This window comes from Sinohyriopsis cumingii, chromosome 2, assembly GCF_028554795.1.
Source record: "Sinohyriopsis cumingii isolate HCF-2022 chromosome 2, ASM2855479v2, whole genome shotgun sequence".
Taxonomy (NCBI): Eukaryota; Metazoa; Mollusca; class Bivalvia; order Unionida; family Unionidae; genus Sinohyriopsis; species Sinohyriopsis cumingii.
The window spans coordinates 77,661,274-77,682,712 of NC_142962.1; the positions used below are offsets into that span (position 1 = coordinate 77,661,274).

General features: G+C 34.3%; 2 protein-coding genes across 2 annotated transcripts; both read right to left on the bottom strand.

Annotated features, from left to right (window-relative positions):
* Nucleotides 1-5,106: 5,106 nt before the first annotated feature.
* On the bottom strand, nt 5,107-8,058 carry LOC149805231 (uncharacterized). The gene is made up of 4 exons (XM_089936071.1): nt 7,975-8,058; nt 7,217-7,304; nt 6,180-6,372; nt 5,107-5,813 (listed from the first exon to the last, which is right to left on the bottom strand). The coding sequence occupies exons 1-4, from the start codon at nt 8,055-8,057 to the stop codon at nt 5,653-5,655; spliced, it is 525 nt and encodes a 174-aa protein (XP_089792197.1). The 5' UTR covers nt 8,058; the 3' UTR covers nt 5,107-5,652.
* A 1,336-nt stretch (nt 8,059-9,394) lies between these two features.
* On the bottom strand, nt 9,395-11,061 carry LOC149805232 (uncharacterized). The gene is made up of 2 exons (XM_089933748.1): nt 10,952-11,061; nt 9,395-9,667 (listed from the first exon to the last, which is right to left on the bottom strand). Exons 1-2 carry the CDS (start codon nt 11,009-11,011, stop codon nt 9,395-9,397), a joined length of 333 nt encoding a protein of 110 aa, XP_089789874.1. The 5' UTR covers nt 11,012-11,061.
* Nucleotides 11,062-21,439: the final 10,378 nt, after the last annotated feature.

Below are 21,439 nucleotides of genomic sequence, written 5' to 3' on the forward strand. Positions count from 1 at the left end.
TATCAAACAAGTTGCTGAGGATCAGTTGAAAACTCTGGGTTTACGAGTGGTTCAATGTCGTAGTTGGTAAAATTATTAACGAAGCCGCCTAATAACAACTGTGACATTAAACTGTAATGGCCGAAGTGTGGTTTACCAAAAGGACAGCTTGAACGACCACTTATGGCCAAACTAATTAGCACCTCTGTGACATTACAATTATCTAAGTTAGTGGTGATGCAAATGCAAACCACCGTTGGATATATCCATCCTTGGCAGCGATTCAAGCGTTGTCAGCAGTAGCGGTTTCCGCAATTGCAAAAGCTGCGGCGTTCGGAGCTGTTGTTACAGCATATGGTGGAACCTAAACATTTACTGGGTTTCGACACACCTGGACTAACACCATAACTTGAAGTTATTGTTCATTTAACCCAGGGCGCTAGCATGCGTCATCTGCCACTATTTTATTCGACTATACCGATACAAGATCGGGTTGATGGGACAATGGGTAGTTTTCTTGTTGTTGAAGCAGTTTGCCACCAAAGCGGTTTCGATCGAACTTACTGGTCGTTTTGTTATTGACATCGACCCCGATGACCTTAGATTTTTCAATATCGAGCTGGTAAATTGCAAACGTCAAATATGGGCATTCGAGATGTTGTCAAGCTCAAAGGCGCTCTAGCAACAAACCTGATTGAGATCATTGAAACAGTGGAATCAGAAACACTGGCGTGTCGGTTCAGTTTATAAAAAGCTATATTTATGTTGCTGAGTCTGCGTTTAAACAATACGCTGATCAAACGATCGCAGGCCACTATGTGTATTAACTTCAGGAGACTATTAACCAATAAAGAAGGAAAAAGAGATTAATATAGCCAGTGGCCGACTTGTTTTCTTTGCTCTCTGAAATGATTTTGATAGACCTACAACCTCAAAACTTAAAGATCGTGGAATCACTATCATAATTATTTATCGTTGCCGGTGTTATTGACAAGTAGGGTGCAATGACAATTGTAATAAAAGATACCCATACTGGTGAGCCATCATTAACCCGCAGTACTAAAGACAGTACTATTACATAATCGTTCATATGTACAATATTGGTATCACAGTTCGCCGGAGATGAAATTCAGTTTGAAGGACTTATACGGACGGGTACTTAACCGTCTTCTGTGTTTGTGCTTACGATTAGATGTATCTTTACATATAAGTAATTGATTGTGATGTGGTGGTAAGGTTGCGGAATTTGTCGTCAAGATGATTGATGACCTAACAAAGAATGCCAACATCAATTGTGATCTCGTTCTACTTGCCGACGAATATCTCCTTTAAACCTGTGTTACCAGACCCTCGCATAAGCTCAACTGTAATATTGTTAAAGGCCAAATTGAAATCAACCACTGGAACCACCCAGAGATGGTAATATCACTTAGAGTCAAAGTTGGTGCTTTAGCATCAACACGTGAAGAAATACCCTATCGATCAACGTACCACCAAGTGCTAAATCAATCAAGGATTGTTTCTACAACTTGACGTGCTTTTCACCACTGAATCCACCCAAGTTAAATTCCCCGTTATTAATGTTAAAGCAACATTAACTAAGCCGGCCATGAAACGAAAAAAAAAATGATCAACTGTTATTAAAGAAGGACGCACTTGCTTGAGTAACAGATCTTGGGCGAAGAAAAAATCGTTTCAGAGATCACTTAGTGATGTAATAGGCATGATTCTGAATGAAAACTGTCCACCACCACCCCCCCATCAGAACACACATTTACCGAGGATTCAAATATTCCACAAGAAGATGTTTTCTATGATTGTATAAGAGCTGTAACAATGTAAATTGTTAGATGTGCGTGTACGTGTTGCACCTGATCAATGTCGGTCTGGTGATGTGCTATTATAATACATAATTACATCACTAACAGAAAAACTATGACAGACCCTCGATGTTACCAACGTGAAAAAAATAACTGAGTAGGAAACACAACTGCAAAATGAAATAACCATGAGAACCGTGTTGATCATGAAATACAAACGCGTGAGTCTGGTGGTAGATGATATTTGCAGGTTTGCTGCGGTGAGGCTGGTATCACGGCAACAACATCCATTTCAGGTGCACCAATAATAATTATTGTGGGGGCTATGTCAGATAACAACCGGTATATCTGGTGATGATAGGAAATTAATTTCTCTGGTATGAAATATAAGTTGCCAAATGCTTATGAAGTGACAAAAACTAATGTTCAATCTACTCAGTCAAAAATAAAATAAAGATATAAAAGAACTACTAAGGAAATAAGTTTTCAGCCTGGTGATAGTGTTCTGTTTCTCTTTCCCATATGTCTGTCAAAATCCTATTAAGGCTAATCTGTATGTTCTTTATATAATTGAAAAGGAAGTAAATAACCAATTATATCATTGATTGTCCTGGAAAATGGAAAAGAAAACAACTTTGTCATATAAATTTTTAAAGGAGTATTTCAGTGATGATAGCTCAATTAATTATTCAATCAGTTTTGTTGTACATGTCTCACACAGTGAAGGTGTAAACGAAGGAATGCAAACTGAATGTAGTGACTCTGGTTTATCTTCAAGTTGCAAATAGTTAACAGTCTGGACCAGGAACGATCACATACAACCACATAAAAACAGTGAATTAAAACAGCTATTATACGAATATGATCACTTATTTCCTGACGTTCCAACACGAACAAATAAAATCTATCATGACGTTTCGATTGTAAATTCTACACATGTGAAACAGCATGTTTACAGTATGAATCCTCTCAGCAGGAATGTTTGTAAAAAGAAATTCAGTATTTACTAGAGAATGATTTTATAGAACCAAAGAAAAGTAAGTGAAGTTCACTATGTATTCTTGTACCTAGACCAGATAATAATTCCGTATGTTGACTGACTATAGTGAAGTCAACAGGATCACCACAATGGATTTATGTCAAATTCCAAGAAGAGATGCCAGCATTGACAAAATTGAAAATGCAAAATATGTCACCAAGTTTGACTTATTGAAAGGATGCTGGCATATTCTACTCAAAGACAGAGCAAACGTGATGACTGCATTTCCAACTGCAGATGGTCTTGATCAATATAAAGTAATGCCATTTGGTTGGAACAATTCTCAATCAACTTTCCAGTGTTTAATGAAAATGATGACATCTGGTCTGGATAATTGTCATGCATACATAAATAACGTCGTCTACAGCAATACCTGGGAAAATCACTTGGAAACCATTTCGAAATACTTTGTTCGACTCATTGATTCAAATCCAGCAATTAAGTTAGGTGAAAGTGAGATTTTCCATGCTTGTGGCACATTTCACAGCATGATGTCAAACACAGTCCAGCTAAATCTGCAGAAGTTAAGGTCAACGCTATCTCTGAATTCCCAGTGTCTGTTTTCAAAAAGCAGTTGATAAGAATTTGGGGTAGAGTTTGATATTATCAAAAATGTTGTTCAAATTTCTCTATAATTGCTGAGCCACTGACAAATTTGAAAAAGAAATCCAAGTTTCATTGATATGGCAAGTGTCAGTAATATTTTGATAAATTAGAGGAAATACTTAAAGGTGTACCAGTTCTTTCAGCTCAAACATTCAGTCTATTTTTTTTAATGTATGTTTATGCAAGTAGGGGTTCGAGGAGAATTTATTCAAAGATATATATATGGTGTGGATCATCCAATTTGCAGTTATTCTAAAAGTAATAATAAACAGGTACCAGATAAAATATTTCCAAAATCAAGAAGCAACAACTGGCTTTGATATTTGCTTTGTAACACTTTTGAGGTGTACATTTCAGCCCTTTCTCTGATGATTATATGCAATTATTGCAACTGCAAAACTTTCATTAACAAAACGAAAAACAGATATCAGAGATTACTGAAATGGAGTTTGATGCTGCATGAATCCAATATTAACATTAAACAAATGAGGGAAATAGATACTCTTACTGTACATGTATAGAAAAACTGTATTGCTTTATTTCAATTGTATTTGTCCAACTAAGACGAGTGTCATTCATAAGACATCTTCCTATGTATTTTAATTATAATAGTATCGTGTATATTTAACAAATATGCAAGAGGAAGCTCTGTGAAGTTCAAAAGCTCTAAATATAGAATTGCTTACATTTTTTGCATAATGTTCTTATCATATCTTGAAAGTATTTTGACGAATTTAGCTATACTTTTATGTTTCCAATTATCTTAGAGATATACACTTCTGTCTACATTCCATCAATAGTGGCATTCAAGTACACAATGAAACAAGATAACAAGTTGGTTGTTATGCGGAGAAAAATTATTGGTTTGCGTCAGAAAGCACAAAGACATGTTTGGGTGTGCCAAGACTGTTTGAACAGGTTGGATCTTATGGAGAGAAAAGAAAAGATGTTTACATCAGAACAGCATAAAAGATATGTTTGACTGTGCCAAGACTGCTTGGACATCTTTACCTAGCGGCTTTGCCTAGTTTTGTGGGCAATGAGAGTAATGTGTCTTTCCTGGTTTGGGATTACTCCTGTGTCCAGCATGCTAAGCACCAAGTTTCCACTCCTTCATTTATTATGACGAGGTTAATGGCATGCATCAGAAACTCTCAAATAATTTGTTGGCTTCCGTTGAGTCCACTATAAGGCATTTTGCATGAAAGGTATAAAACAGCAGAGGGGCAAATCATATATCAAGAAGGTAAGGGACATGCAATTTAAAGTGAAACAAAGGCCACAAAATGTAGTTGTTTTATTTTAAAAAAACATCGTGAATAAACAAAATGATTGCAAGTATATCAGTTTTGTGTCCGGCAATAAACAAAAAGATACTGATGTCCCAAAACTTGTCTTCCTTTTGCAAAGTTTGGACAAAGTTCCTAAACTGACCCACTCGATCAATACGGATACTAAATTGTATCATTATCGCCAGTGATTCACCTGCACCTGATAAATCTTATGCGTCATAAGACTGAATGATATATGACAGATGGTGAGATAGATCTTGGTTATGATTCGATCAGTGCTGAAATTCATACATGAGAGAGAGAGAGGGAGAGAGAGAGAGAGAGAGAGAGAGAGAGAGAGAGAATACGGATTATGATTAAATGGTAAGGAAAGGTCTCAATGGTTTCTGACAGCCTTAAAGATAGAAAGTTAGATTATAAACCAAAGGACTATGCACACTAGTTGAAATCTATTTGTTTAAATTTTAACACACTTTTGAAGCTTATTCAATTGTACTTTTGGCAAAAGTGTTCTTTTGAGATCAACAAATTTAAAACACTCCTTTACGTCTTAAACATGATAATAGCCATATGACGAAATAGTGAAATGTTAATGATGATGATGACGATGATGTTATCCCTCATGATACGAGTGTGTACAAATAAAATTGATACATTATGTTGCAATAACTCTTTACCAAAATTGACGAATTCTACCACAAATACTTATTTTCTTCATAGAAAATATCTCAGTAATAACTATTTTAAATGATTAATATTCATAATGAACCTTAATTGACTAAAAGAAAGGTTGTAAAACTGACAATGAGACAGAAATTCAGTAGGTAATATCTTTTCGCAACATCATTGAAAGAACTAAATTTCTTTTGACATAATGAATCACAGTCCATTGTCATTCATGGAAAGGAATGCTCAGTCAGTCCTGACAGGCTCTGTTATTCTCATCACTCTTGGGTATCCCAGACACTGCGGAAGTAGGGTAAAATCCCCAGCGTTTTGGGGACAACTTCCTGTTTCTACACCATCCAAAAGCCAGTTTCCCGTCAATGGAAACAAGTTTTTGCTTGATTATTTGTCCTACAAAAAATAAAATAAGTGCATTTAATAATAATAATAATAATAATAATAATAATAATAACAATAACAACAATAATAATAATAATAATAATAATAATAATAATAATAAAGGACAACAAACCCTGTCTTAGTATTCATTATGTATATGTTGGATGCTGATCCCAAAAATGAACCAGAGTGAAAACAAAATAAAGATTGGCTGTTTGAAATCGATAGTCTTCTTCTATTTCAAAGTTTTTTTTTATGTCCACATCAATATTATATTATTAATGCTAAGATGCCCAGTTTTCAATTGAAGACAATGAGCCATTCTTCATAACAGAATCACTTATTTTCACAACTAAAATCAGACTGCCTTGTTCCTACCTTCTCTGATATTCAAATATCCTGTTCTCCCTGTCTTTTCTGCTGTAATGCAGGTGACATAAATGTTTTCTGATGAACCTAGGTTTCTGCATTGTGTCAAATGATGGCCAGGTCCATAAACCAGAGTGAATTTACTTTTTTCTTCACAAGGGATGACAATTTTCGGTGGTGGAGTTGGCTTCTTAAAACAACCCTGTGAAAAAGGTGTAAAATTAAAAAAAAATAATAAGTGTATGAAGTTGCTGAAAGCTGTTTCACTTGCAAACGCAAATATCTCTCATTTTCTATGATTTCTAGTGACAGCAATTTACGTACATTTTTTTGTACAGGAGTAATAATCTTTTTATCATCATCATCATTTTTATCATGGACTTCAAAAATGCTATCTACATTATCATTATCACTGTATCATCAACATCATTTTTGTAAGCAATAATAACCGTCTTCATCTTCATCTACTTATTAGGAGTAGTATCAGTATCATTATCTTAAAAAACAACAGCAAATGTATCATCGTCATCATCATCTTGCATCAAAGATGACCCAAGCACAAACTCTCTTACACCGTAAGATGAATTTCTTTGTCCAGCTGTAGTAAGTATGAGTTTTATTTGTACATATACATTGCATTTATGGTTTTAACATTATCTGAGGACTACATGTGAGTGCTTTTTTCTGAACCAACTGTACAATACTAATATATATATATATATATATATATATATATATATATATATATATATATATATATATATATATATATATATATATATATATATATATATATATATATATATATATATATATATAGATAACATAAATAATAATAATAATAATAAATGTGGTTCTAACTAAGTTCTAATTAATGTAACGGACTGTCTAGATTTCTTCGCTTTGAGCTTAAAGAGAGAGTTTAATGTTGAGTAAGTTGGAGAACACTAGGCTGACACCACCTGAGTCAGATGTTCAATACTATGGCATTGTAATCCAAACAAGAAAGGTTTAGAAAAAGTTGTCTGCAGTACTAAAATACTTACAGAAGATGGCGGAAGTTTGATTGCATACACATTGGAGGTGAATTCGAAGATATCACGTGCAACCTTACTGCAATCAATCTCGGAAATTCTGTAAATATATATGGAATACAGAAATGTAGTAATTTGAAAGTATTTTACAAAGTAAATAACTAGAAACCTGTTCTATTTTACACCGTTGTAACAAGAATTAATTTATAAAATTGCACATGCTGGTCATATTTGATTAGTGGAACTGAGCAAGGAAAATTTGAAATGATGAATGCTGAGGTTAGATCTCTATCAGATGTTGAGGGAAGGAGTGTCAATCAGCATGTATGCATGGTGCCAGGCATTCTACCACCATCCCCACCCACCCGCGAATCCACCTGAGCGACAATCGTTACCAAGCAATATAAGATAAAAAATACTCACAACGTTCAAATAAATAATACAAATTTTGTTTCTTTGTATGTATAATGAGGCTTAAATTGATTTTATCTTCAAGGAATAATTTCTTTACAAAATGTATTGAATCGATAATGGACAACTAGTAAATCCATCTATGACAGCAATGGATTATAGAGCGTTACAAGTCATTTTGTAATTCCATTGTTTATTTGGAAGATGTTCTGAGTATAAATAAGGTAAAACTTACAATATGAAATTCAGATTCAGTTGAGAAAAAATGTGGAAAAAACAAAAGCTAAAACAAAGCTTATTTATTGTGACACTATCTAGCAAAATCTGTTCCCCTCATGTTCATCGTTCTGTCAACTTACTGTTGTGCCTCACATATCTTCAGTTGGTTTGCAAGCCCTTTCTGAATCTCCAGTTCTACACATTTCTCTATATCTTTTCTCATTTTAGCCCCATCCTAAATGAGGGTATAAAAGCAAAAGCATCAAATAATACATATTTCGATTAAAACTGAATGTGGCTTAAAAGACTACAATTTTCACATTGACAGCGCAACTATGGCTAACTCTCTGTGCACCTTAACAATAGGTTGATTTAACACAAAGACCACACAACATAACTTCCCAAAGTCGAAGCGCCAGGCCCATATTTATGCCTCCAGTTTTCAGTATATTTGTGTCATGTGATCACAGACGTAAAAATGCATCACAGTGGTACTGAGATAATCATTTATGTTATACCAAGTGTTTTACTGAAAATTGGTGTTGAGGTACTGAATTTTACTCTATATTATAACCAATGTAAGTAACCAGAGTTTTTACACAACTAACAAAGTCAAATAAATTAGTTTATAGTGAACTAAAAGTTTAATTTTAAACTTGTTCTTTTCGAGTGTACCAGTGGTTCATTAAGTGAAAGTTAATCCATGCTGTTTGAGTGGACCCATGGCAGAGTACTTAATGGAAGAAGAAAATCATCCAGAGCTCCTTACTGACAAATATAATGCCTTAATACTTCAAAAATAGCTCAATTATGAGAATATACTTGGAGATACAGTAGAACATTGAAAAGTTGAATTGTTGATATCCAGCTGGTTTTTCTTCTCCTTCTTCTTCTTCTTCTTTTTAGAGTTTTGGATAGTTTTGAGCTATCCTTGGTCACCGACCGAAGGATATGCACAGTGGGACTGTGTGGATCATTTAAGATATACCAAGTATTCAATGATATACGTTCATGGTACTGATATTTCAACCGCTCCGGTGGCCTAATGGTTAGAGCGTCCGCTTTGGATGCGGGAGGTCGTGGGTTAGATTCCCGGCCAATCATACCAAAGACTTACAAAAATGGTACTGACAGCTGCCTCGCTTGGCGCTCAGCATTAAAAGGATAGTGTTAGTGGTCGGCCTGGTGTCAGGATAATGTGACTGCGTGGGACATCATGCTATATGTCTGCGGCATGATGCCCCAGCGCTAGACATCACTATAAGCTTCCACACTGCAGACATCGTAGCGATATGACTAACAAATTTTAAAGCTACGTTAAAACTCCAAATCACACACACACACACACACACACACACACACACACGCACACTTATATTTCACTGTATTCCATTTTGTTTCCTTCCCTTTAATAACAGAACTATAATCACAATTTTTCTTGTCAATAGTTTTGTTTTCATGGAAAAGACATTTGTGATTTCCATCGTAACATAGTCTGTCTTGTCTTTTTGAGGCAGAAAAACCTTTAACTCCTGGGACATATTTGTTAATGGCACTTTTTCACACAAACAAATTATTCTTCACAAAACAAATATAAATCATCTGACATCTCTCATATACCTGTTTTAGAATTTGCCGAAGTTTATTTTCCTCAGCGATAAGCTGCCAATATTTCATTGACCAGTATTGACTTTGGTTGTCCTTGAAGTTGTCAATTGTCTTCTGTAACTTGCTTTGACTTTTCGTCTTCTTGGATAGAATAGTCTCCTTTTTGTTCTGGGCTACTTTTAGATTCTTTCCAACGCCCATGTAGTGTTTGGCAAGCCAATACTTCTGTTAAAGATATTACATTATTGATATTTAAGAACCATCCTTGGAACTTATCCAACATTTGTGCGGCATCATAGACTATTTCACACAACTTAGAGAATGTTTAAAAATTGTAAAAATGGAGATTTATCTCTGACTGAAGTGATATGGAAGTTGAACGAAAAGAAAATTGTATCCATAGGTTTCTTAAGAAAGTAAATGAGCGCCATTACAGTTAGGTTCATATTTAATGTATATTAAATATTGTATTTTTGCAACTCCAAAATCTGCAGTAATTAAATACGCATAAAATAAGTCTTCGTTTAAGTAAGTTAGCAACTTAATATAAAATAAAGTAAGTCATCAGATAAATAAGGTAGAAAGAAGTTATAACTATGGATGCAATCATCTAAGGAGTGATTAGGCAGGTAAGCAGTTTAGTAGATCCGTAAGTAGGTACATGTTATTAATATAGTATATCATTAAGTAGGTACATGGTAGTAATATAGTATATCATTAAGTAGGTACATGTTAGTAATATAGTATATATCATTAAGTATGTACATGTTAGTAATATAGTATATCATTAAGTAGGTACATGTTAGTAATATAGCATATCATTAAGTAGGTACATGTCAGTAATATAGTATATCATTAAGTAGGTACATGTTAGTAATATAGTATATATCATTAAGTAGGTACATGTTAGTAATATAGTATATCATTAAGTAGGTACATGTTAGTAATATAGTATATCATTAAGTAGGTACATGTTAGTAATATAGTATATATCATTAAGTAGGTACATGGTAGTAATATAGTATATCATTAAGTAGGTACATGTTAGTAATATAGTATATCATTAAGTAGGTACATGGTAGTAATATAGTATATCATTAAGTAGGTACATGGTAGTAATATAGTATATCATTAAGTATGTACATGTTAGTAATATAGTATATATCATTAAGTATGTACATGGTAGTAATATAGTATATCATTAAGTAGGTACATGTTAGTAATATAGTATATCATTAAGTAGGTACATGTTAGTAATATAGTATATATCATTAAGTATGTACATGGTAGTAATATAGTATATCATTAAGTAGGTACATGGTAGTAATATAGTATATCATTAAGTAGGTACATGTTAGTAATATAGTATATCATTAAGTAGGTACATGTTAGTAATATAGTATATCATTAAGTAGGTACATGTCAGTAATATAGTATATCATTAAGTAGGTACATGTTAGTAATATAGTATATCATTAAGTAGGTACATGTTAGTAATCTATTGTTTACCTCCTGCACAACCTGTAGCTCTGTCACAACTTGTTCGTGAGACTTGATGGTTATGTGCATGCTCTCTATCGTCCGATTCCATTTCTTAACTAGCTTCGGTGGAAACCTGTAACAAGATTACGGCTTTGATATAAAAATGTTCACACAGCTACAAATAGCGTATATCTAGTTCTAATGTTACATCATGGGCTGGCAGATTAGGGCTTGCACTGCTTGCATAAAAGTGTTAATAAAAAAAGTGAATGCCTAGGTCTTCATACCTATATTACGATGTTTGTCATGCTGTGTGCTATACACTGGTGAACAGAGTAAATGGTATTATCATTCGGACCACTTGATTATCTCTCCGACACAAATATATGCCTCAGGTGTATGACGATGCAATCATTGGAATGACTGTTAGGAGGACTGAAAACTTGCAAATTAAAAATTATTTGATTCATTCCCAAATTCTCAGTCAATTCTTCTTTCTTAAGTAGCTGATGTGGTCCAAAATGGTGTGTGTGTGTGTGTGTGTGTGTGTGTGTGTGATTTGGATTTTTAACGTAGCTTTAACAATTGTTCACTCATATCGCTACGATGTCTCCAGTGTGACAGTTGATAGCGATGTCTAGCACTGGGGCATCATGGCGCAGACATGTAGCATGATGTCCAACCCAGTCACATTGTCCTGACACCAGGCTGACCAATCCTAACACTAACCTCTTAATGCTTAGTGCCAAGCGAGGCAGCTGTTAGTACTATTTTTGTAAGTCTTTGGTATGACTCGGCCGGTGATCGAACCCACGACCTCCCGCATCCGAGGCGGACGCTCTAACCACTAGGCCACCGGAGCGGTTTCCAAAATGGCAGCTATCGGCATACATTCAATGGGTAAAATGACATTTTGGCCCTATGGCACTTCAGTCTTAGACATTTTGGTCCAAGACACTGCGGCCCTAAGCAGATAGATACTTTGGTCCTCAACATTTCAGTCCTAAGACATTTTGGCCCTAAGTAATTACGCGATTCAACCCCAAAAACTACATCTTTTGGCTTATTTTTCACAGTGATGAAGTAAATGCAATCAATATAATTAGTTTTGCTTCCAAAAAAACTAGGTAATACAAAATAATTACAAGATCTTTTAACCATTATTAATAAGACAAATTGTAAATGGTGTAATTCTTTTTGTCTTTCAATTCTCTTGCGGTAGATACTAATTAAATGTTCTGCAATTGAGGTCCATCTGATAGCTTGTTTCTCATTCGTTCATACAATTTCCCAAAATATCACACAATTTAAATAATATTAGTTTGACCAGGTCTAATAATTGTTTTTGTAAATTCTAACATAAAATATTAAAAATGTTCAAAATTTGTAAAATAAATTAATTTTAAAATAAAATAATAGGACCAATTTAACTTAGGAACGAAACGTCTAGGACCAACATGTCATTGTGCCGAAATGTCTTAGAGCTTAAATATCCATGGGCTGAAATGTCTTGTTTTTCCATCTTTATTATTCCCCATATATAGGTAGCAGTATGTGGGGTAACCATCTGACTGATTACATCGCAATTCAGTATAAATGCAAAAAAGCTTTATAAGGGATAATGGTTAACACTAGTACATAGTATTATATTCTAATTCTAAACAAAATACAGAATGTAATACTGGCTGCTCTGAAGAGAGAGACAGACAGAGAGCGAAATAAAAAATAAAGTATTTATTTTAGCCATTTTCTACATGTGCACATATATACACACATAATTATATGCACATACCCATACATATGTAGCCACACCTACATACCTATATTCTCATATGCTCATGCACATGTGCTAGATTCAACATTCACTTATTATACGTTTTATACAGTAACTATTTTCGTTACTTGTTTGGCAGTATTTACATTCTATTATCATTTTCAATGTTTTTTCTTCTTTTATTATCAATCTCCCAATACAACAGATAAATAAATTAAGAGATAAATATTACAATGTTCTGCATTAACAACTTTGTCATTAATCTGATTTGTAGATGTGTATCTTATATAACTACTACATTTTTCCTTTCTAATATGCCAAACAACAAAGATAGGTCATATCTGCAACAATGTACACTTGTTTCATTTCCAATTTTGTCACATCTAAGCTTAAAATTGTAGTTGTGATTTTAAATTAAAGTATTAATCATTCAAAGAGATGCCTGTATAGTTGCCATTTGTCATCAAACCTTTACCATGTACGTTTTATACATGCATAATATTTTTCTGACATTTAATAGAACTTCATTTCTTTTATGAAATGGGCAATGTTTGGTGTTTCATTGTTAAATCTATATTTTTTAGATACATGATTTCAGTTGCAACAAAAGGAGATTGATCACGGTATTTCTTTTGTTTTGGTTTGTTACCATTATAACAACAAATTCTCTTTATGAAACTTGAAAAATTGTGCCGATGATTATACTTACTCCTTATCCAATCAATAAAACCAGTAAATAATGACTCAGTTTTGGAACTATTCCAAAAGAGATCAGATAAAGTCTCTAAGGAGTCATTATATAAAGAGTACACGCTTGAAGAGACTTTTCCAATTTTGTTCAAAAATGTATGTCTTGCTTAACTTCTGTGCATTATTTTAGTTTGAAATCATCTCAGTTTATGACATTTAGTTAGTTTAGAAGGCAAAAAAAGTATTCCTTCCAGTCAATCTCATCTATAAACTCATATTCTTGATTTCATTTCAATCCTGATGTTGGCCTGTAAGTATTAACTTAAGACTGTCCATTTTACTTCATCTTTTCCACCACCCGATTCACCAACCCATACAAACTTATGGAAAAGTACATCTAACTCTTAACGATTCGCTTTAGGTGGGTTAGGTAAACAACTTAGAAAGAGTTATCTTAGATTGGCCCAAACTTTTCACAACTACCAGTACAATTTTACAAAGTGGGGTAACTAATCTTTTCGACCGCTTTAAAGTAAATATTTAACTTCTCTAATTTTGCTTTCATAATTGAACTTGACCATATCATCTCATTAAATTAAGAATGTAATACTTAGATATGTGAAATAAGGTGTACTGCAATCTAAGTAATATTCATGGAAGTACATTTTAGTACTTCCTGTTGTACTTCTTATCCATACGCAACTAGTTTTTCAATATTTATATTGAGCCCTGAAAAATTGAAATATTGGTAGTCAAGATCCAGAGCTGACTTAAGAGACTTCTCTGAGTCATCCAGGGTGAGAGTAATGTTATCTGCATACAATGAAACCACATATTCTGCACTTTTTATTTTAATTCCTTTCATATTTAGATTTTTCCGAATCAAATGGGATAATATCTCTGCGCATAACAAAAGTGCATGGGGATAGGGGGTCACTTTGTCTACATCCTCTCTTGATTTCAAACCATGGGGACCACTGTCTGTTTACAGTGACACCGGATCTGATATTTTTACAGAAGTGATGGATCTAACATTGAAAATCCTTCTAAAGTTTAGAAAATTTAAAATTTATCCATAAAAGGCCATGAAACAGAATCAAATGCTTTCTCAATGTCAATACAAAAAAGTCAAGGTAGCTTGCATTTTTCGAGTAAAACGTACATATGTCACAGGGAGAATGGATATTTTCTCCTATGTAAAACCTATATGATCACTACTTTTAATTAAAGGTAGTATAGATTTATGTCTATTTGCAATGCATGGTGATATGAGTTTGTATGATATATTACGAAAGGCAATGGGTCTCCAGTTTCTTAAAAATTGTTTTTGCTTATCCCCTTTAACGAGTCATATAACAACTTCTTTCTGCATTTATGATAGCTCACGCTTATTATAGGCAAAATTGATTGTTCTTACGAAATACCGACCAATATCTCTCCAAAACACTTTGAAGAACTCTACTGTAAATCCACCTGATCCTGGACTTCTATTGTTAGGCATGTTTTTAAGACTTGAAAACCAAGGTGTCTGTTTAATCGAATTACTATTTTTAAAACAAGAACCAACATTTCGTTTGTTAGCGATAAAACGAAGTAGAATTTTTAGACAAGCTTAGTAAAGGTACCGTTGATTTTTGCATGCTAAAGCAATGGTATACATCTTAATGTAGTCGTCCTAATTTTAGAAGAAAAAAAAATTAAAAACAATATTAAGGTTATTTTCATCAATTGCAAGTATAAATAAGAGGACAGAGCCGATATGGACCACCAGTTTTATGGAGTTTATACTAACCAAAATAAACGGAATGGTTTTCTCATGTTACACGTGTGTGCCAGACTTCTGTTATCACCTTTTATAAAGCGATTTATAACCACTTGATGGAAATCATAAGTCGAACGAACAAACAGTTAATGATCTGCTCGTATATAATATGACGGCAGCTCTGAGCCTATGTTTTGTAGTTAGATGTGTGTTTACATTATGTAATTACTGACCTTTGTTCAGGTGAATATGAACTTCATTAACCAGTAAACCTTATATTGACCGTAGAATATGATACAACCAACTTACATTTCCTCTTTTACGACGCTTGCGTTAATCTTAGTGTCCTTCTCAATAATATCTCTGGGTTTGGAACCAACAAACGCAGCAGTTTTGATGGCGTCGAACAATTTCAAGGTTACAGGGGGCACAACTAAAAAAAAAATGAACCATTATCCCTATAGTATGTTAATCTAAAACTTTTATTCCGTTTTGTGGTTGCTCATTCTTACATAAATGATCCTAAACAATTAACAGCGTTCGTATCGTAAATGACGATGATGATGATAAGGATGATGATGATTTTATTTGTATTATTAGTAGTAACAGTGTTACTAGTAGACTTACAAACTGATGATCCAAGTCAGATGGGGAGGTGCCTATTTCGAAGATATGAAAATATGTGTAGTATTATACAAATGTTTTATATTTAAATCCAAAAGAATAGCTTCCCTTCTTTACCTACTTGTACATCCTATCGGGAGTACTAAATTTACTGGCTTCCTGTGATCATGTGATCACGTGTCAATTCTAGGACTGACCTATGCACCAAGTATACTCAACTGATTAACAGTGAAGCTCACTATCAAATTATCAATTTGTTGCCTGATATTACACAGATAAACCAAAAGTTGATTCCTCTAATGCTCGCAACATGTGGACCGTATAAGCGTAATGTTCCAATTGAAACGCGCTCTGTCTCCAAAATAGCTAATTTATGGTGGATTACACCTGACAAGTAGTAGCAATTGCATTGTGCTTCAGTATGATTTTATATTTTACTGATGACAAACCATATACATGTACAATATATAAATATATTATTTAACAACATTTTTGGGTTTAAAACAAAAAGAAATATGAAAGAATGAAAACTGACCTTGTGTTTCCACAATATTGATGAGATCTCTCAAGACTTTGGAACTTGCTGACTTTTTGTCATCACTGTAATCTTGAGCTAGAGTTGCGGAAAGTTTGGCGAAAGTTTCAACCTGATTAAACCTAAAATAGAACATTTATTTCGGCATTATCGTCCATAGATACAAGACTAGTAAAGATCGAATGCAACAGTGCAAAGAGGGGACCGAACAAAAAGACAAGGAGAAGAAGGAAGAGGAAGAAAGAAAATATGATGATGATGACGATGACGACGATAGTCATCATAATTATTGTTGTTATGATAACCACCATTATTATCATAATTATGATGAGCAGATGATGCGGAACAGGGGAGAGCAAAATGAGAAGACTACCAAAAAAATGAGAATAGAAAGAAAGTATTGAAGTTTGGTTCTACAGCACTCTTTCATGCTGCCTTCCGAAGATTTATTGATGCATAAAGCGCGTAGATAATTTTATCTATTCGAAGTTTGCACGATTTCATCTTTGCCAAAGCAGACACGTTCAATAGACAAGACGGATAATTTAAATATGCCTATTTTTATGAAAATGCTCTAGACTATTCTGGACCACGCAGTAGATACACATACAGACGGGTGAGAGGCAGAATAATAAATAATGGTTGCATTACTGTTACATCCACTCAGGGTATCCGTAATTAAGCTATAGAATAAACCCTTGGTTTTTACCCATCTATTAATGAATGGTTATATTTACTTACACCACAGCCTCCACGCAGCTTTGCCTGATGTTTGCGATGTAAATAGTTTCCATTTTGTTTAGTAATAGCTAATCGTATTCGAAGTCTTAACAGCGACGACAAGTATTAAAATGCGTTGCATACGCCAAAGAAAGTAAATGGCAACGGTAACTACGGTAGACTAATGACGTCAGGTGTAAATGACGTTGCGCGACACACCAAACATCATTCGCAGATTCCGGCCTCGTCCATTGACCTCTTTTTATAAATAAATTACAGTTTATGGATGAATCGAGGGAAGTCATAACCTTTTATTCAAACAGTCGAAGCTGCATTCATCATCTCTCAAACTTTATTTATACTTGAACTCAAAAGGTTGTTGTTGTTGATTTCTACGAAAAGAGCATAAAGTAGTTTAATTTGCTAACACTAAAAAATGCCAAATATGCATGAAGTAGGTACGTTTTAAAGTAAGTAAGTAATATCATCATCTGAATTCCTAATTGTCTAAATAAATTAGGAAATGAAGAAATAATATACCGAAATTAGTATAACCAGTCCAACAGGTCTCATGCATTTATACGTTCTCTAAAAATATGTCTTGCGAAGGTTGATAGAAGGTTTTTCAAAACGACGAAAAACATTAAGGTGGTATTGGAATGTTTTGTGTTGAGGAGGAAGAGAGACAGACAGCACTAAAGATTGAAGATTTAGTATTGTCCCTCAGTTGTGAAATCACACGACGAGAGTACGGATTGAAATGAGATTTAACACATTTGTTTTTTGGGGCTTGCGAGTGTTGTTTTTTATAGACTGAACTGAACTTCTCAGGTTGGATTAGAGGATGCTAGATCGTCTTCTTTAACTTCTTATTTGTTTTGGGTATTCGGTTGCTTTTAGGCTGGACTGTACTTCGCATGCGTACATAAAAAGATATGATGTAATAATTGAATGCCGTACCCATCACATAACATGTATATATAATACAGTAGCCTCCAAATATACCATAGCTCATCTCCCATAGTATAAAACAACCGGATTACCTTCAGCTTTCTTTGCTAAATGCCAACAGCTTATGCATGGGTAGCATTGCATCTAGTGAGCGGCTGTGTATCTTACATACTGAATTAAAACAATGCATTAACGCAAGCGGTGTAGGTAGACATTGTTATATCCCATTAAATGTGCATAATTGATTACATATTATTAATTAGAACTTTGCAAATATGTCAAACATTATCCAAACGGTATTGCGACTCCATGGTCTTAAAATAAGTAATGGAAAAGGGCTAAAACCTACATGTTTTGTAAAATTCAACAAATAATTTATTTCTCTAAAATACAAAGTGAAAATGTAAAAAGAAAAATTAAGGTATTAGGGATTAAATCCAAATAATCCTAGAATTTCTAACAAATGTCCTAATGAATTAAGTTCTGAATAAAACATTAGTGGTATTTCAAATAAATTCTAACGCTGAAGGTGTTGATGTGCATGTAGTGGCAGGCAGTCTCTAATGTACTAATGTACCAATGGCCTCACCTGTAATGATGTGCCAACAGTCTTTTGATGATTTACAATGACACAATCCAAAAAGTCCTTGTATGAATTCACTATAATCCCAAGTTAATGTCTCTGTTCAAGAATATTAATGAACACTTTTAAATTCCAAATAAATAATTTGAATAAATAAATTACAACCCAGATGAAGTACTGAACACAACAAATGATTCTGCTTCAAGATCTTACAGCACGAATAAATATTTTTTTCCCAGTGAACAATATTATGTAAAAAAGTAAGACACAAAAGAATAACGTGGACGAGGGCCAAAAGTTAATTTCTAGAACTACTTAGCTATAATTAGAAGGTCTGTTACTAAAATTATACTAAAGAACATGATAAACTAATGTCCTTGACTCGGACTAAGATAATAATATTAATATTTAACCTATATTCACAGATTAATATAAACTATGTATTAATTGTTTACAGAATTAAAAAATAAATTAGTTTGGTCAGTAGGCAATGAGATTGATTTTGGACAAGATCAGCTTCAAGATACAACTTAGCATAAACCACGACATATAATGAATAAAGAATCTAACAAACAATGCAAATTAAATATCCATAACAACAGAGAACCCCAAATTTATCAGTGCTAATGTGAAATTCTGCCCCTTTTGAACAATTACTGTACAAATGTGTCATGATTGTAATAGTTTATGATACAAGATTTTGAATTTAGAATTCATGGAGATCGTGTTTAGCTAATTTAATTATACATTGGTCAAAAGAAAGAGAGGAATGTACATTTCTAAATTGCACAATGCTGTTTTATTTATAGGTTTATGCAAATAATAAGTAAAAGTATCCATTGCTAGTGTTAGGCAGTTTTCCCTCTATATGCAATTGCACAGAAAAAGTGTGAAATACAGGGAATACAGACCCTAGCACAGAACCATCTCAAAATTGGTCTACCATATTTTGTTTAGAATTCGTCTGCTTCGTCTTATAAAATGTGTTATTTATTATGGATCTTGATGTGATGAATTCAAATATGACAATTAAAACAACCGATTGGCTACTCTTTCCAAGATATTTAAGTTTTTACATTTTACGTCTATTGTAAAGATAGTAGAATTTTAATCATAAATTGTAAACCTAGGTCTTTTCATTTGTTTATGGTTGCTTTACATGGTAATATTGCACCTGTCCTGTTTATGAAACACGTTATAAACAGCAAAAGGGTTATATAAATAAAATTTATTACGAAACAAAAGGCAAAAAACTATTATGTATATATAAGTACATAGTTTAGTCCTTATTCAGTGTCTACTCGGTGCGTATTGGCTTGTCTTTTGTATTCATTAAATGGAGCATCTATTGTCACTGCCCAGCAATAGTCTGCAAGCATTGATGGACTCCATTTGCCATGACAGAGTTTCCCCATTGTTGCAATGTTCTGTGAAACAGCTCGTGGTGCTCGTCTTTCACTGCTCCGCAGTTCGTTGGAAACAAATCTAGATGAGAGTGTAAAAGGTGTAGTTACTTGTTGCAACCAAGGCTTTTGTATTACTTGAGTAGGTTTTCCACCAACTCCATGTAGTTGCCTGCTTTGTTGCCACTAACTGGAAGGTTTTCCATGCCGTTTTTCCTTGACACTGCAGTGCATGGTCAAGAAATTCACGAATCTGAGGACCAACAAAAACACCTTCCTTTATCTTAGCTTCACTTAACCTTGGACATTTTCCACGGAGGTACTTGAAAGCTGCTTGTTTTTTGTCCATGGCCTTGACAAAGTTCTTCATCAGACTCAGCTTGATTTGCAAGGGTGCTAACAAAATCTTTCTTTGATTCAACTAGTGGTGCATGCTGAACAATTTTCCTCCCAGGCTCCAATGACTGTCGAAGTGGCCAACCTCTCTTGATGTAGTGGGGATCTCTCGCACGACTATACCATTCACAGAGAAAACAGCAGTACGTTGTGTATCCATTCTGCACACCAAGCAAGAGAGCAAGAACCTTCAAATCGCCACAGAGCTGTCACTGATGTTGGTCATAGTTTATGCACCTCAAAATTTGTTTTATGTTTCATAGGTTTCTTTCATATGGACCGCATGGCTAACTGGAATTGATGGCAACACATTGCCAATATGCAGCGAAATAGATTGAAGACTCGTCTTAGACGAATCAGTGAATAGAATCCACTCATCTGGATCATGAACGATGTTGAGAGCTGTCATCACTCCATCGATGTTGTTGCAGGCTACAAGATCACCTTCTATGAAGAAGAATGGGACAATATCCTTTCGACGGTCACGGAACATGGAAACCCTAATATCACCTGCCAGGAAATTCCGCTGCTGAACTCTGGACCCTAACAGCTCTGCCTTATTCTTAGATAGTTCCAAATCCCTGACAAGGTCATTTAGTTCACTTTGTGTTATAAGGTGAGGTTCAGAGGAGGCGGATGGGAGAAAATATGGGTGATGTGACATTGTTGGTTCGGGACCAGAATTTTCATCTTCTTCCTCTTCATCGTCTGACTCACTTGAGAATGATTCTGGTGCATCAGGAACCAGTAATCCTTCTCCTTGGGGTACTGGGCGTATAGCTGATGGATTGTTGGATAATGCAAAGTCCACTCTTTCTTCTTTGACACACCTTTCCCAGCTGGAGGCACCATGCAGATGTAAACAATTGCTGTTAAATTCTGTTGGCTCTCTCCAAATCGTTGACACTGCAAAAGGCATGTATTTCCTTTTCCTGTTGAACCACTGGCGAAGATTTGTTGCACAGTGTTACAGAATATGTGTGAGGCCACCTCTTTTCCTGATCTACAATTTTGCAGCGAAAATAATGGTGATATGCTTTCTTAACCATAGTCGTTGTACTGCGCTTTTGTGATGCA

Excerpts from the sequence above, each read along its gene's own strand:
- LOC149805232 (XM_089933748.1), bottom strand. The coding sequence starts at position 11,011 with ATGCACATAACCATCAAGTCTCACGAACAAGTTGTGACAGAGCTACAG. Across the intron at positions 9,668-10,951 it reads AGCTACAGGTTGTGCAGGAG|AAGTATTGGCTTGCCAAACA; the intron begins GTAAACAATAGA and ends TATCTTTAACAG.
- LOC149805231 (XM_089936071.1), bottom strand. The coding sequence starts at position 8,057 with ATGAGAAAAGATATAGAGAAATGTGTAGAACTGGAGATTCAGAAAGGG. Across the intron at positions 7,305-7,974 it reads AAGATATGTGAGGCACAACA|AATTTCCGAGATTGATTGCA; the intron begins GTAAGTTGACAG and ends ATATATTTACAG. Across the intron at positions 6,373-7,216 it reads TCAAACTTCCGCCATCTTCT|GGTTGTTTTAAGAAGCCAAC; the intron begins GTAAGTATTTTA and ends CCTTTTTCACAG.